Below are 14,110 nucleotides of genomic sequence, written 5' to 3'. Positions count from 1 at the left end.
TCACCAAAGCAACTGGCTTAGAGTTTAGAAGTGTTCAACCAGCTCAGACTGCCTTGCAAGGAACAACTGACAAAATCCCTTCCAGTGCCCTGCTTTGCCTTCTCAGACAGTTTATGAATAACCTTAAGGGAAAAACTCTGAAGCTCCAGATTTTTTCACATTCCCCTCCTAATATCCTACTCTCTTCACTTACAAAAGAGTGGGTATCTATTGGGAGAGCAAGCTTTACTTTTCCCCAAGAACGATAATAAATTGCAGCAGTCCCCCAAAGCAAAAGACTTACTACTAACCCCATGAAAATGGAAATTTGACTCAGAATAGGTAAAATAAGCTTTCTGCAATGCGAAGTAACTGAGCTAGGATCGGGTTCTTGCTCAAAGGAATAGAAGGGTGGCATATTAATCTTAAACTATGGCAATACCGTAAAATTTCAAAAACTAAAATGATATATGCAGGAAAATATGGAATTTCCACTAGGGACTGTAATTCGTATGTTACGGGAGAGATTAAAGAATAATAAATTTTGGAAGGAAGTATTAATGGCTATATGGGGCACTGTGAACCTGGCATTCCCTGAAGCCTGGAACTTTGTATATCAAACACTAAAAATGATTTGTGTAGGAACAGAAAACATTAGATATTACTCTGACCACGACCAGTTAAATACTGTACGAGGTAAGAACTCAGAAAGGGAAAAAACTTCATTTGTAATGAACAGATAGGATAATATTTGCCATTATGTCAAATGGTAACCATCTCTAGGAAGAAGAAAGGAGACGACAGCACTTAGGATATTTCTCTCACTCACAGAGAAAGGCTGATCACAGTGGTCCTGAGAATCCTTAGCGATGCTGCTGTGCATTCACGTGCAACAGCTTTCACCTGAAGCTCTTACTGACTGAGGCAGAGAAGCCAAGTAAAGTGCTCACAGTGCAGCAAATGTCCCAGCTTTGTGCTGGGTTTATAGCTCCCGGAGTCCTGCCCTTCCTGTGAGCCCATCATCTTCCCTGTTGGTAATGGCACCCTGTGACTTGCATGCTGAACCTGTGTTTTAGCCTTCACGTTTGTCCACTCTGGAGATCAATTTTTTTGGCAAGACAACTAAAACTTCTATTCCAAGTAAACTAAAGGTGAAAAATTTCCTGCACCTTATCCAAATTAATTATAAAATATCATACAGCCATACGTTTTCCACAGAGTTATTCGTGATATGTTAGGAGGTCTCTTGGTGAACTACTCTGGGGAGAAAAAAGCATGTGAGGCAGCAACCATTTCATTATTCAGAGAATTAGCACAGGAATGATGAGCTTACAGCTGTACTGCCTCAAGAAGCGGTCCTTCAAGAAGAGGCACGGAATATTAGCTGAGGAGTTATGGGACACTTTCAGGGCCCAACCAACATCCGACTGGAGTTTTTGCCTCTCCCAGTCTCATACTAGCAATTAATGCACTTCAAATACAAAGAGATCTGCAGAGAGAAAAACGGGGTGAAAACACGTCCTGAAAGCCACCAACTCAGCCAGCACACACAGCACTCTTCAGGTGCAGGCCATACGAATTCCCTGAGGTGCTGTGTGCACCATGTGATGCTGGGGTTACCTGACTGACTTTACTGAACAGTGTAGTAAATGGTTGCACAAAATCCAGAGTAAATACCAGAGTACAAGCTACAGCTGCCCCTGAGGAGCTTTAACTTATGCACTATCCCATAAAACTCCCAGGTAGAGAAATGAGTAAAAAGTCTGAATGCACTCTTATTCCATAACTCTTTCGTGGTAAAGTATTCTGTACTCAATGTTTCCATTGTTCAACCTAGATGGGGGAAATAAGATTAGCGTGAGATGGAATATCCCATTTTCTCATGCAGTATGTTCTCTAGCCAACTCAAGCTTGCTGGTTTGGCAGAACTCAGGGCTTTCTGAAGACAGTGATTTTTTGAAGGCTGACAAATTTTGGCACAAACATGCATTCTATGCCATACCCTACCCTCAGGTGACATATGCAGGGTTAATGTTCTGCCAGAACATAAGAGAACAGCACATGAGAGCCTGTTTTGCCCAACAGTTGAATTGTGGCTTTGAACTGTAGCTTTTCTTTAAACACTATTAGCAACCTGGTCCCCTATTTCTCCTCTTCTAACTACTCAATGTAATAGGCAACTGCAGACATTTTTCAAAGCTAACAAATGCCATGTGGCACACAGAATGATTAACTACAGTCATTGCTTTGGAATCTTCAAGGAGCAAAAACACAGCTTGGAAAAAATTGATGCAAAGCAATTCCTAACATGATATGACACAGAGGGCAACTCGCAAAACATAACCCTTGACCCAAAAGTCCCGCGTTAAAACACTGGTGGCTTACAGTTCCAGGCACAGCAAGTGGTGTGGAATGCCCTGAAGAAAGCACAGCCAGTGCAACCACAGCATGTGAGAAGCGGGAGGATACAGAAATGACCTGCAGAAAACATCTCAATCATCTGCTCTGCAGAGACAGGTCTCAGCCATATTTCATGTGCCTGAGCAGGTGGGGAGATGGGAGATCCTACAGCAACTAGATATACCCCTTCCACACCGTGCAGATGGTGACACCTTCAGCTAAAGACATGCTCTTCTTCCATCCGACATCCAACAATCAGGCTTTGCTGATATATGTATTGACAGAATGGCTGTGGTATAGATGAAGAAAACACTGACAGCATGCCAAAGTGATTGTGGTGAAAGCTGCTGCAGCAAGAGCCAGTATAGTGCTGGGAGTGCAAGCTGGTGCTGGGAAGAGCTGGAGAAGAAAGATGCAGTTGAGGTGGGGAGGGAGAAGAACCAGGCAGGGCTGGTTCATGGTCTTTCTTCCCCAGGGGTAACTGCCTTCTCAAGCTGTTAGTTGAGGGTTTGAAGTCCTGTAGCTTACACAGAAGTAATATCTAAGTCAACATTGCTAGTACAGGATTCAAAGCCTTGGTAGTTTATTACTTCATTGCTTTGCAAAATAATCCAGAAAATTAATGCAAAATCCTCTCCCTCAATTGACTGTTACCTGGATTGTGAACTAAAGCACCCAGTGTTATTGCTGGGCTCTAGTTTCTCATGCAATCTTAACTGTGTCCCTCGTCAGGGTACCACAGAGGGGTACTCCTTGCTACTAGACCACAAGAACTTTTTTTTCTCCAACTCCTGCCTCATTCAACATGAAGGACAGTTGTTAAAACAGATTCACTTGAATTTATCTTCTGAAGACAAGCACTCAATGCATCTACAAAGGCTTTGTATGTAATATATGATACAATGCACCAAAAAAAATTTTCTCCTATATCTTTAGATGACCTCTGTAAATTAACTCTGTGTATTCAGTATGAATGTTTAAATATAGCATAACTGCACCTTAACTGATACGTAAAGTAATGCATGTTTTCTTATTTGCTGATTGTCTTTTCTCAGTGAAAGCATGAATCTCTCTAATAATGTAATCTATCTGAGCGTAGAAATCAATCCTGAAGATTGTGTATCTACTTCGTCGCATGTGTGGCCAGCATTTCACAGGAAGACACAAATAATGAGTTATTGTGTTAACCTGGATGTTGGAATGAATACCTTGGATAGAAGAATTTTCAGATGAATCTCCACAGCACTAAAATTTCAGCAAGCCTCCTTCTAATGTGCACAACACTCTCCAGTTCCAAATGTAACCCTCAAGGAACACATGCATAAATTATAATATATCCACTGGGAACCTCTGAAATCCTACAAAAAAGGGGGAAATGCATTTTAGGGGGCAGTCTGCTCAACTGTCTGCTTTTAAATACAATTTCAAATCAGGAATAATTAATGGCTGACTTGCGGTTAGAGCTCAGATATTATTAAAGAGGAAAAAACAAAAACAATTTCTACATGCTTCCATTACTGTGTAGAGAATGAAAAGGTTTATCATTTGAAAATGTCTGGATGAGCTTTTTCCTCTAAAACCTTTTGAATTAAGTACTTCTGTGCCTTGAATTCTAAGGAGTCTGACCAAAACATGCAAACCTCTAATTCAAATACATTTATATAGTCCTAATCTACTAAAATACTCAAGGTAAGATGCCCAAGACTAACATATCACTGAGGTTGTCTCCTCTGGAATATTATGGTAAATGTTACTGAGATCAGGACACATTCTGCACTCCATTGTAAGGGTTGGGAGATCACAGGAAAAAACATGTCTTTTCCAAAAATACTTCTGGTCTAGCACTTGTGTGATAAAAATACATCCAAGTAAACATAACTGTTGATATTGCCCTGAACTACACACCTGCCCAATAGGCAACTCACAGACCACGCACAGGATTGCTCTTCATCACAGTCGGGCAGCACTTAGACATCCGAGCAGAGCTGCCTACGCTGCGCATCGCTCCTTTTCTGGCACCAGAGCTGCCCTGGCCAGGCACAGCGGGCTGTCTAGCATCAGCAGCTTTAAGCAACCTGATGAGAGCACAGCCTCCAGGCAAGGCAAGCTTTGCAGCTGATGCATGGGTCCTCTCTAGATCACAGAAATGCAAGCGGCAAGAGACTGAAACTGTTTTTCAATATTCTTCTCACTTTCCCGCTTTTACCTGAGTGATTATTGTTTTGCCATTGTGAGGACACCAGTAAGAACATTATAGTAATTTTCTTCCAGAAATATTGTATTGGCTCTGTTCAGGATCTGTTTGCAAATACAACAGCTTCTGTCACTTCAAAGCAGATGCAGCCTCTTTGCAAAAATGGGAAAATGCTGTCTCCAGGGAATGTCATCAATTCACCGGTAGAGCGAAAGTATTTAGTGGTTTCAATAACCCCATGTAAGGGACCAGCTGTGCCAGTGGGTAGCAGCACACAGGCAGCACTCACCTTGTGGAGGTCGCAGCTCGGTGATGTTCTCGGTGGCTTCATCATCCGAATCTTCAGTTGCTACCACCTTGTACCTGTTGCTGTTCTGTTTGTTCAGTACATGTGGGACCTGCAGCGCAGCCTCTCTCTCTGCAGCCAGATCCAAATCCTGCTGAGCAAGGTGGGCCCTCAGCTGCCTGATTTCAAACTAGAGGGAAAAACAACATCACATACTGATGTCACATAAGCATGGTCAGAAGTTTATATTCTATAGCTGGAGACCTATTACTCAGTTTCTCACTAAACCACTAAAAACTGATGAAAGTAAATAAAATGCAGTTGAGCCAGGATACGTGTTCAAGCTGCTGATGCTCTCCCCCAGAGCCCATGTGAGCTGGACCACTGTTCACATAATCTGAAAATGACGACGGCCTCATGCTGGTCTTCTATTTTGTTGATCTCTGAATCCTGAAGATATGATTTTTGACAATTTTAACAGATCTAACTACTAAATCAGACAAAATTTTTATGAAAGACCACTCTTAACAGGCATCTAGGGATTTAGGTTCATGACAAACATTGCTAATCTGCTAGAGTTTGTAATGAGGATTTCTACGGAGGAAGGCTCTCTAAGCAGTACCCAGAATGGTCCTCCCCTCCTAAGTGGCCAAGAGGAAGGGACACTACAGTCCTCTTCCAGCTTGATATCTTCTGTACTCCACAGTGTGCAGAAAACCCTGCGGAAGGTGGCGACTCACCTCAAATGTATGAGCCACAGCCGTTAAAGACTTTCTGTAGTCAGGAGAGGATTTGCCTAATGACTGGTGTTATAAAAAAGATAGCTGACAAAAAGACAGAAGCTACCAGATACAACCTGATTGATGGACACAACATACTTCTGTTGTGTTTGACAGCCACGGATCTTCCACAATGCAAGAAGGAAAGTATTTTTTTCTGGAAAGGCTGCAGACACCCTTTAAACCTTTATATAAGCACTACAAAATCCCACTGTCCTTCCCCTCTGCCATCAGGAACAGCTATGGGGCTGCATGGAAGAGTTTCTCTTTTTAAGCGCTTTTTAAGATCAGTAGTACAGCAGTGACCAAGTCATGTCTAACTATAGAAAGTCTGAGAGGGAAAAGCAAATGAGGCGAGTAATAGGCTAAGGAATTTAAAATTTAGCATTGCTGGGCCTCCCATAGTTCCAGGCCTGAAAAGCCATCAGAGAGTACGGTGCTATGCGAGCCACGCTGCACCTGTCACTCTGCATTTACAACCAAGATTCAATTAGCACCTCAATGCTTGAAAACTGGTGTGTAACAGCATGTAGGCTAAATGAATCTGGTTCTGGCTCTTGCCTCTCAGATGCTGACTCAAATTTGCTGTCAGATTTTGGAATCTGTCAGTGGACAGTTTGTTCCACCACAGTCCACATCAGACACGGCGCAAAGCCCAGGCACGCTGCAGAGCACCAGCAGTTCCTCCAAGCTGTGTGACTGGCTGGAGGGGAAACAAGACAGAGTTTCTGCAGATTTTAGAAAGAAAAAAAAAAGGAAAGAAAAAGGGAGTTTAGTTCGCCACATCTGGAGACTATCTGCTTCCCAGAGCATAATGGAAGGAATTACAATAACTGGAAGGCCCACTGCAAGATTTAAATCTGGAGAGGAAAAGGGTGGTTTAAGCTTTCCAGATGAAATTCAAATCACCTAATACAGGGATCTAACAAAGCCCATGGCTTTTTCTCTCTCTTGAAATCAGTGGACAGAGGTCTGGCAGCTGCCGACAGCTGGCTGCATGAAACGCTCACTGCTCCTAATCAAAGGTGACTGTCAGAGGAGTCAGGTCATATCAGCAAATGTCCAAATACAGCCCTTGTCCCTGATTCCTTCAATGAAACCTCCACGGCACATCCCAGATGGTGGGTTTTGTGTTAACCTCTCTCAGCTAAATGAAACTACCTAAAAGTCAGCTCAACCATCGTATTTCTGCATCATACCCAATTTAACCAGCTTAAGCACTTACACAGATTGGCTGAACCTTGTAACAATCAAAATCTTGAAGGGAACCACCGCATTTTAGAGATGTGGAAAAAGGAAGCACACTAGGTGATCTTTCCTGCTACCATGAACTTAGAGCAAAAATGGGGGAAGAGGCCAGACTTTCCAATGCCTGCTCACATGTTCCAATCAATAAAGCAAGCATTTCCAAATATCCACAGATTATTATCACTCTTTACCATTTCTATGTCCAGTCACCATCCAGTTTTTAATAGATGAATTCATACGTTTTATTGTTTAATACAGCTCTGCCAACAAGCTATGAACCACTCAGCCCAGCATGCTGGACCGAGCAGCAGTCTGCAACCACTGCTGGGATCACCGTGCTGGACAACTACACTGTGTCCAAACAACTCTTTATGTCCCATTCATATGGAAAAATTACTACCTTGGTTGAATCCCAACCACATAGAAACCGGAATCCACAGAGAACATGACTACGACAGTTACTCAGGTGAACAGCTACTACTTGTGCTAGTATCAAAAGCAGAAGGGGCTTTGCTGCCATCTCACGTTTGAAAGACAGAAATACATCGAAGCTCGTGCCTACAAGCAGCAGAGGAAGCACCTGCTCCCAAAGATGGCACAAACCTCACATTCTAGCAGAAACTGAAACCTAGACCTGATGTTTTGGCTCCTGCAACACTTCCTTCATGCCTGAGGATGAGAAGTGTATGCTGGACTTGCAACCTTTAAAGTGATATGTGAACCCTCTTTTATTGCTAGCTGCAAACACAATCCACATGCTTGTCTTATTTTCAGCTTGTAACACTCAGCTAGTTCAGTTGGTCTAAAATCCAGAACTGAACGCAAGACTATCAAGAACACATAGGAGGATTGAATTCCTACAGCACAGTAAAGCAGCACAGTGCTCTGGACTTAAACATCATGAACAAGGCGAATAATAGCACACAGAGATTTTCAGAAAGATAACAGCAGAAACTGATGTTATCGCCTACAAAACCAGGCAACTGCAGCTGGTTATCACCGGCTCTCCCTTCCACTTTCCCATTACCTCAGATGGTCAGCTTCCAGGTCCCACTCACATTTGCCCTGAAGTCTATCTAGTCATTAAAACAGGTGAAAGGTAGAATTAAATGTGTAACTGTCATTTTTTTATTGACAGAGGGTATTCATTGTAATCATGGTAACATCCACTGTTACTAATGCAAAGTGAGCCATACAACATGTTTCACAGAGATGCTGAACCGTAACTCCGTTACACAAAGCATAAGACAGAGCCAGCCCCCAACTCAATATACTCCTTCCAAATGCAAATCCAAACTCTCCAAGTCTCTAATATGTTCAAAAAGGGACTGGGTGGGATGAGAAAAATCACCCTTTATCATAAGGATTAATGTAAGGAAATTAAACAAGACACAGAGTTTTTTTTTTTTTCTCACAAAAGGCATGCATCTGCTCAAGAGATCCATTCATTTGTAATTGTTTCCAAATATTACTTGAAAGTTGTCCCAAGATACTATAGAAGCTGGAATACAGTTTTGGCCACCAAAGCAACCTACTAAAAACAAAGGTTAAACCTAAGAGAAGTGAGTGTTCCTCATGGGCGTAATTCAATGAGACACTGCGTGAGCAAATTATGTTGTAGGTGCTTATATCTACTGAACATTATTATTATATTGAACACAATTACATTATTATATTGAACACTGACCTCAGGCAGTTCTAATGGGTAAAAGAGTTAATGAGATTGCTCTGATTGCATGTCATGCAGTCCAGGACAGGTTAAATAAATCATTAAAAAGTATAAAATATAACAGTCATTTTAAGTAAAAAGTCTAGGCCAAGTTAAACACATGAAATTTCTGTGTGCAGTAGGAGCTGATGTAGCTATCTGAATGTAGGCCTGGGCCTCTTTAACACGGAGTACTGCAGAAGGGCTGTACTGAGAAAACCAGAGGTCATATTTTTAGGTAGACCATCCTTCCTTCAGCCTGTAAGGAAAGATGCATATTATGCGTATAATGAGGAAGTAAAGGAAAAAAAAACATACAAATTTCTACAGATGCTTTGATTTGTTTAAACTAAGACTTAAAAGTATCAGCTCTGTGTTAAGAACCATGTAAATCTTAGCAATATATAAATAAACTTAGCAATATTTTGGCAGGAATCAAATCCAAAAGAACTACGGGGCACACCTGTGCACTGCACTTCCTCACTCAAAGGATGCATTAAGTGATTATTTATAAGCAGGTAAAATGACAGAGACCTACCCGGAGCTCTCAATAAGAACTCAGTTTACAGAGCTGGTTTTATGAAATGTGCCACCCATTCTATCTGATATTTTACACAACATGCATATAAGACTCAAGAAAGGACTTATCAGTCAATCATATAGTACTTCCCTTTAATGGTCTAGCAACAGACTATGACTGACATAGTTTCATAGAGATCAATGAACATTTTATCCAGAAGCCTACCCATGTCTAATGCAAGAGCAATAACTTCGCTCAATTCTATTAGTGCTGTCTGTACAGAACGCTCTGCCCTAAAACTCATCTGCCACTGGGATACAATCCAATGTTTATTTCCATTAGTTTAGCCATTGTTGGTAACAATAAAAATCAGGAGACAGTTGCAAACTAATGATTTATGGGCAGAATGAAACACAGGATGACCTTGGCTGCCTTCCATTCACCAAGAAATTGACTGGTAGTTAGAAAGAGATTAAAATTATTGCAAAAGGATAACATAAGTTATTTCTCCAATAGGTAATTTTACCAGCTAAATAGCCCTGTCATTAAACTAGCAGCTGTTGTACAAATTATATTCCAAGATAAAAAAGAAATTATAGCTTTCATAGTTGTTGCAGCTTTAAGAATGATGAAAAACCCAGTTCTATAGGAGCTGACAGAAAGGGAGCTCTTGTGATAAGGCTGAATTCATAGTCTTGGCTGGCCTGTACTCAGCTGAATGACTCTTACAAAAGTCAAGCAGAAAAGATCATGTAAGTAGATCTACTAACAGAAATGGAAATTTCTTTGTGGGCGATTTTGAGGAAAAAAGTAATCTTCCTTGATTGGAATTTGCATTGCTAATGAAACTTTGGAACTTTGCTTTGCAATTTGTTATTCTGATAAAACAATACTATCAGCAATAAACTCTGCTCATATTTTTGATAGTAATTGCAGTGAGATTTTTTTACCTTTTACCTTTACCCATTTTTAGAAATTCCTGTTATTGTGATTGCCCACGTTCCTCATGTTTTGCGCAGTCCTGTACAGCCGTCTCAGCTCTTTCAGTATTTTCTGCCCTCATGCTCCACTCCTTTTTAATGACTTATTTCTTGGCCAATGGAGAACAAATAAAACAGTAAACTATTCAAACAGTTTCAGTGGGGTACTATAGAGAACAAAGCGGTGGTCCGTGCAACTATAATTTATAAAATATATTCTGGTTTTCAGATGTATGGCTAGCCAAAATCCAACATCTGGAAAAAGTTTTCATGTTTGCAAAAGTATGTCTCCAATGTCATTCAGGAATGGAAATGTACTTTATAGTTGTGATACCCTATCACTGGCCAAAAAAAAATACAACTGACAAAGGAAACAGAATTCCAAAAGTAAGATGAAGGGAGGTTCCATCTTTCCTGCTTTCATTTTTTTAAAGCAAGAACTCAATTTTTGCCTGTCAAGTATTAAGTACCAGCTTCAAAACAGAAAGGCATGGGACTTCTCAGAGAACTGGCCACCAATTATTTGGTTTAAATTCTGAACAAAACAGACTATTTTTTTCCCCAATTCCTCTTCAGAAATACTGAAAATTTTGTCTGAAACTTTCAAACTTTCATCTGCAGAAGATGCCAGACCTTGAGAATTTCAATCCAAATTGTATGACAAGTGGCAAAGCAGTAAAAAACTGAACATAGGATCTCAGAAAAGGAAGTGCTGGGAAATCTTGGTAACAGGAGTCTTTTCGGTCCTGCCTGTAATTATTAAATCAATGCAAATCATCAGTGTGGTCATGAAGATGCAGCTGCAGGATCAATCTGTATCTACATCCAGCGCTGGGATGAGGCAAGCATGGTGACTTGCCCATTCCTCCTCCTTGGGCGGGCACTGGTGTGCCCCAGCATGTCTCTGCAGCTCCCAGCCACCCCATCTCACCACACAGACAAGGCAAACTGGAATCCCTCCCTGCTGGTGCTCCAGATTTGAGAACAGACAGACTACGGCAGGCTACCCTTCACTAAAACACACAGACACGCACTCTTAAACTCCACAAACGAGTAATCCTTTAAAAAGGTCAGGAAAGATAATCAAATGAAAAAGCAAAAACCTGGCAGAATTTTAGACATTAAAAACCATTAAGAGACATTTTTCCCACCAGATACTGTACACAAGGTTAATGTGAATATTATAATGCTGACAACTTGTTCTTGGCTGAATTATGAAGCTAATAATTTACAAAGGAAAGACACAGTACTTGTGTCTCATGTTGCTAACTGTAGCAAATTAGTACATTTACCTCTTATTATACAGCTGAGACATTTGTTTGGCAGGAAGTCAGGACAGTAAAATAAGAGGGATTAGCATGCTGTCATTTTTCTATAGTCCATATTTTTCCATAGCTGATGACACTTGAAAGCTAGGAGAGAACCTGCTCTGTTTGCACAGATTTACTCACCAATGCAGTATTTCTTTGTGCTTGATGGACAGCTATGCTGTAACCATCCGAGCTCAAATCAGAGCTACTATGCTCAGACATTTTGCAAGCCACGCATGAAGATAAGGAGCACGTGGACCAGAATGGAGAGTGGCAGAAGACGCTCCTGAACCCCACTCGGGATAATGAGCCCACCATTACTCAAAGAATAACACCATGAAAAATTGTTTAGAGATTGAGAGTGTTATCTGGCTGCATAATACATCTAAAAATGAATGTTTTCAAATTTATGATGGTCAAGAACTTTAGCCTAATAGCACAGTCTGACAGACAAAATACTACAATGGCACTCAAGAAACCATGGATTTGCCTAGTGCACTTGGTCAAAGGACAATCTCCCCCCTGTAAAGTGGAGTATACACCACGTCCCTATTCATTTCACAACCAGGACAGAAGCATGAATCATTTAATATCATTGTGTGAAGCTGTGATGAAGAGGACTGCAGTTTTGCCACTGAATATACTTAAATAGTTGGAAGCAACAAATTTTTAGCAAAAGTCAAGCCTAAGGTTTCAAAATTTTATATGGTTAACATGAGAGAGTCAAAACACACTGTCAACAAGCCTTCCAAATTCATCATACAGACAAGGCAACCTAACACCACCAAGAGTTAAGTGCAGAATCCTAGGCTGAGATCCAGGAGACCTGGAGCTAAATCTAAAAAGCCATTTGGGGACCTAAGTCCTGATGGTTTCACAAGTATTTTAGGTTCCATGGTAAAAGATGGGCACCTAAATCTCGGCTTCAGATTATGCAGCTTTTGGGCGGTTGGTCTGTTCTGACACAAGCTGCCTCTCCTGTTTGCTCAGGCCCTTCACCATTTTGACTGACTGAGCTGTTCAGACTTACAGGTCCCCTCATTTCGTATTTGAAAAGCACCTACCAGAAGTGGGGAGTGGGAGCTGAAGCCAGAAAACTCCAGGCTTTATTTGGACACCTCATAGTTACCCTTACAACTGGAAGAAGTAGTCACCTGGGGGATCATTCTGTCATGGTTTGATGATCACATGAATACCCCACTTAGTCTGGGCCCCAACATACACCTCTGGTTTCTACTTTAGCAGGTTATTCAACAACTCATTCGTATGGGACAAACGGCAGACACTGCTGGCTCATTGCCGGAACAGTGGTTTTACACCTTTTGCATGTAAATATATTAATTTGAGATATTTTAAGCTTCAATTTCCCTTACCTCAACACTGAGTCACTGAACATTTAGGGGCCTGGGAAGAACCTCAAATCTTGACTTGCTTCCAGCAACTAGAAGCTTCTATTGCAACAATCTGAGTCTGCCAAAAGGGTCTCTGACTGACCTACAGGGAAGCCACCTTCTGCATTTAAAGCAGGGAGGTTCATTAGCTTTTCCTGGGAATACAGCCTTAATACAGCTGCAGTCTCCAACAACGGCAATGACTTTTGCACGTTCTTAATATTATTTCAAGCTATCTGTACTCAGTCAATAAATTACATACTGGAAGCTTTCTTTTTCTATTCCCCACATTTATACTCCTCACCTTAAAAAACACAAGCACAGCAGCAGAGGGAGACAAGTGCTGTTTGACAAAGAGCATGCTGACAATATCCCAGCTGCAGCTAATACGTCTTAACACTGAGACCTGTCACCTTACAACAGAAGTCCTAGTGATACTTCTCAAACCTTAGCTTGCAGCAAAGTACATGAACTGTTTGATTTGCCATGACCAGCTATGCATAGATAAAGACGTAACTGAACTTTACCCCTTGTTCTTGGCAGATCTGGGTTAGTCTTTCCAGCTGTTCATCTTGAATAACCTTTGCCTTCTCATATTGCTGAATCATCATCTCCATCTCCAGTTTCACTGGAAGGACATAGGCTGGAAAACACAAATAAGCACTTAGAGTAACTCATCTGGGATTTGGGTTTTTTGGGGGTGTGTTGTTGTTTTTTAAATCAGAGGGAAAACCTTTACAGGCCAAAGAATGCCACCCCTTTCACTTGCATATAGAGAACTAGAGTATGTCTTATAGAAATAGCACTAGAGTATTTCTTCTGGGGGAGGATTTCTAATGTGAAGTGCACACCATCAGCAGGGTCTAGATCTTGTTTGGTCAGATCTGCATTTCTCCGGCTGAGCAGAAATGCATCCTGCATGCTCTTCCACGCTTCTCCTGCACTAATGCAGATCTTTCCCAGTGTTTACCACAGATTTCCTGAATTGCTGGGTAGGAGGGTTTTCTGTTCACAGTTAGGTCCATTCCCTCTAAACCTGAACAGTAGGGTTCCCTTAGGAAAAAAACTATTACAGAGCCCTAGGCATTTAATTCCTAGACTTGTGGTAAGAAATAAGTCCTTAATGGAAATAGCAGACTATGAAGGATATTTCAAAAAACAAAAAGGCATTTATCTCCTTTGCTTTTCAAGCCATATCCCAGTTTTCAATAGGTCTTCTGAATGCCTTTGGATTTTGTTCCTGTCATAACTACGGCAAACTCAGACAGATCACCAAAGCTGTTCAATGCATACTGCATTTCTTAGTGTTTCCTGA

General features: G+C 41.2%; 1 protein-coding gene across 1 annotated transcript in view; it reads right to left on the bottom strand.

Moving 5' to 3' along the window:
• Positions 1-14,110, bottom strand: part of TMEM266 (transmembrane protein 266) — a 64,213-nt gene that overhangs the window by 17,755 nt on the left and 32,348 nt on the right. Inside the window, exons 9-10 of the mRNA XM_065847913.2 lie at positions 13,323-13,438; positions 4,863-5,049 (exon numbers count right to left, since the gene is read on the bottom strand). Coding sequence (XP_065703985.1) covers positions 4,863-5,049; positions 13,323-13,438 — 303 coding nt within the window. The remainder of the gene's footprint in view (positions 1-4,862; positions 5,050-13,322; positions 13,439-14,110) is intronic.

Source organism: Patagioenas fasciata, chromosome 12 (assembly GCF_037038585.1).
Source record: "Patagioenas fasciata isolate bPatFas1 chromosome 12, bPatFas1.hap1, whole genome shotgun sequence".
In the NCBI taxonomy this organism is placed as follows: domain Eukaryota; kingdom Metazoa; phylum Chordata; class Aves; order Columbiformes; family Columbidae; genus Patagioenas; species Patagioenas fasciata.
The sequence above is the reverse complement of the archived record's forward strand: the minus strand, read 5'-3'. Positions and strand labels throughout refer to the sequence as shown.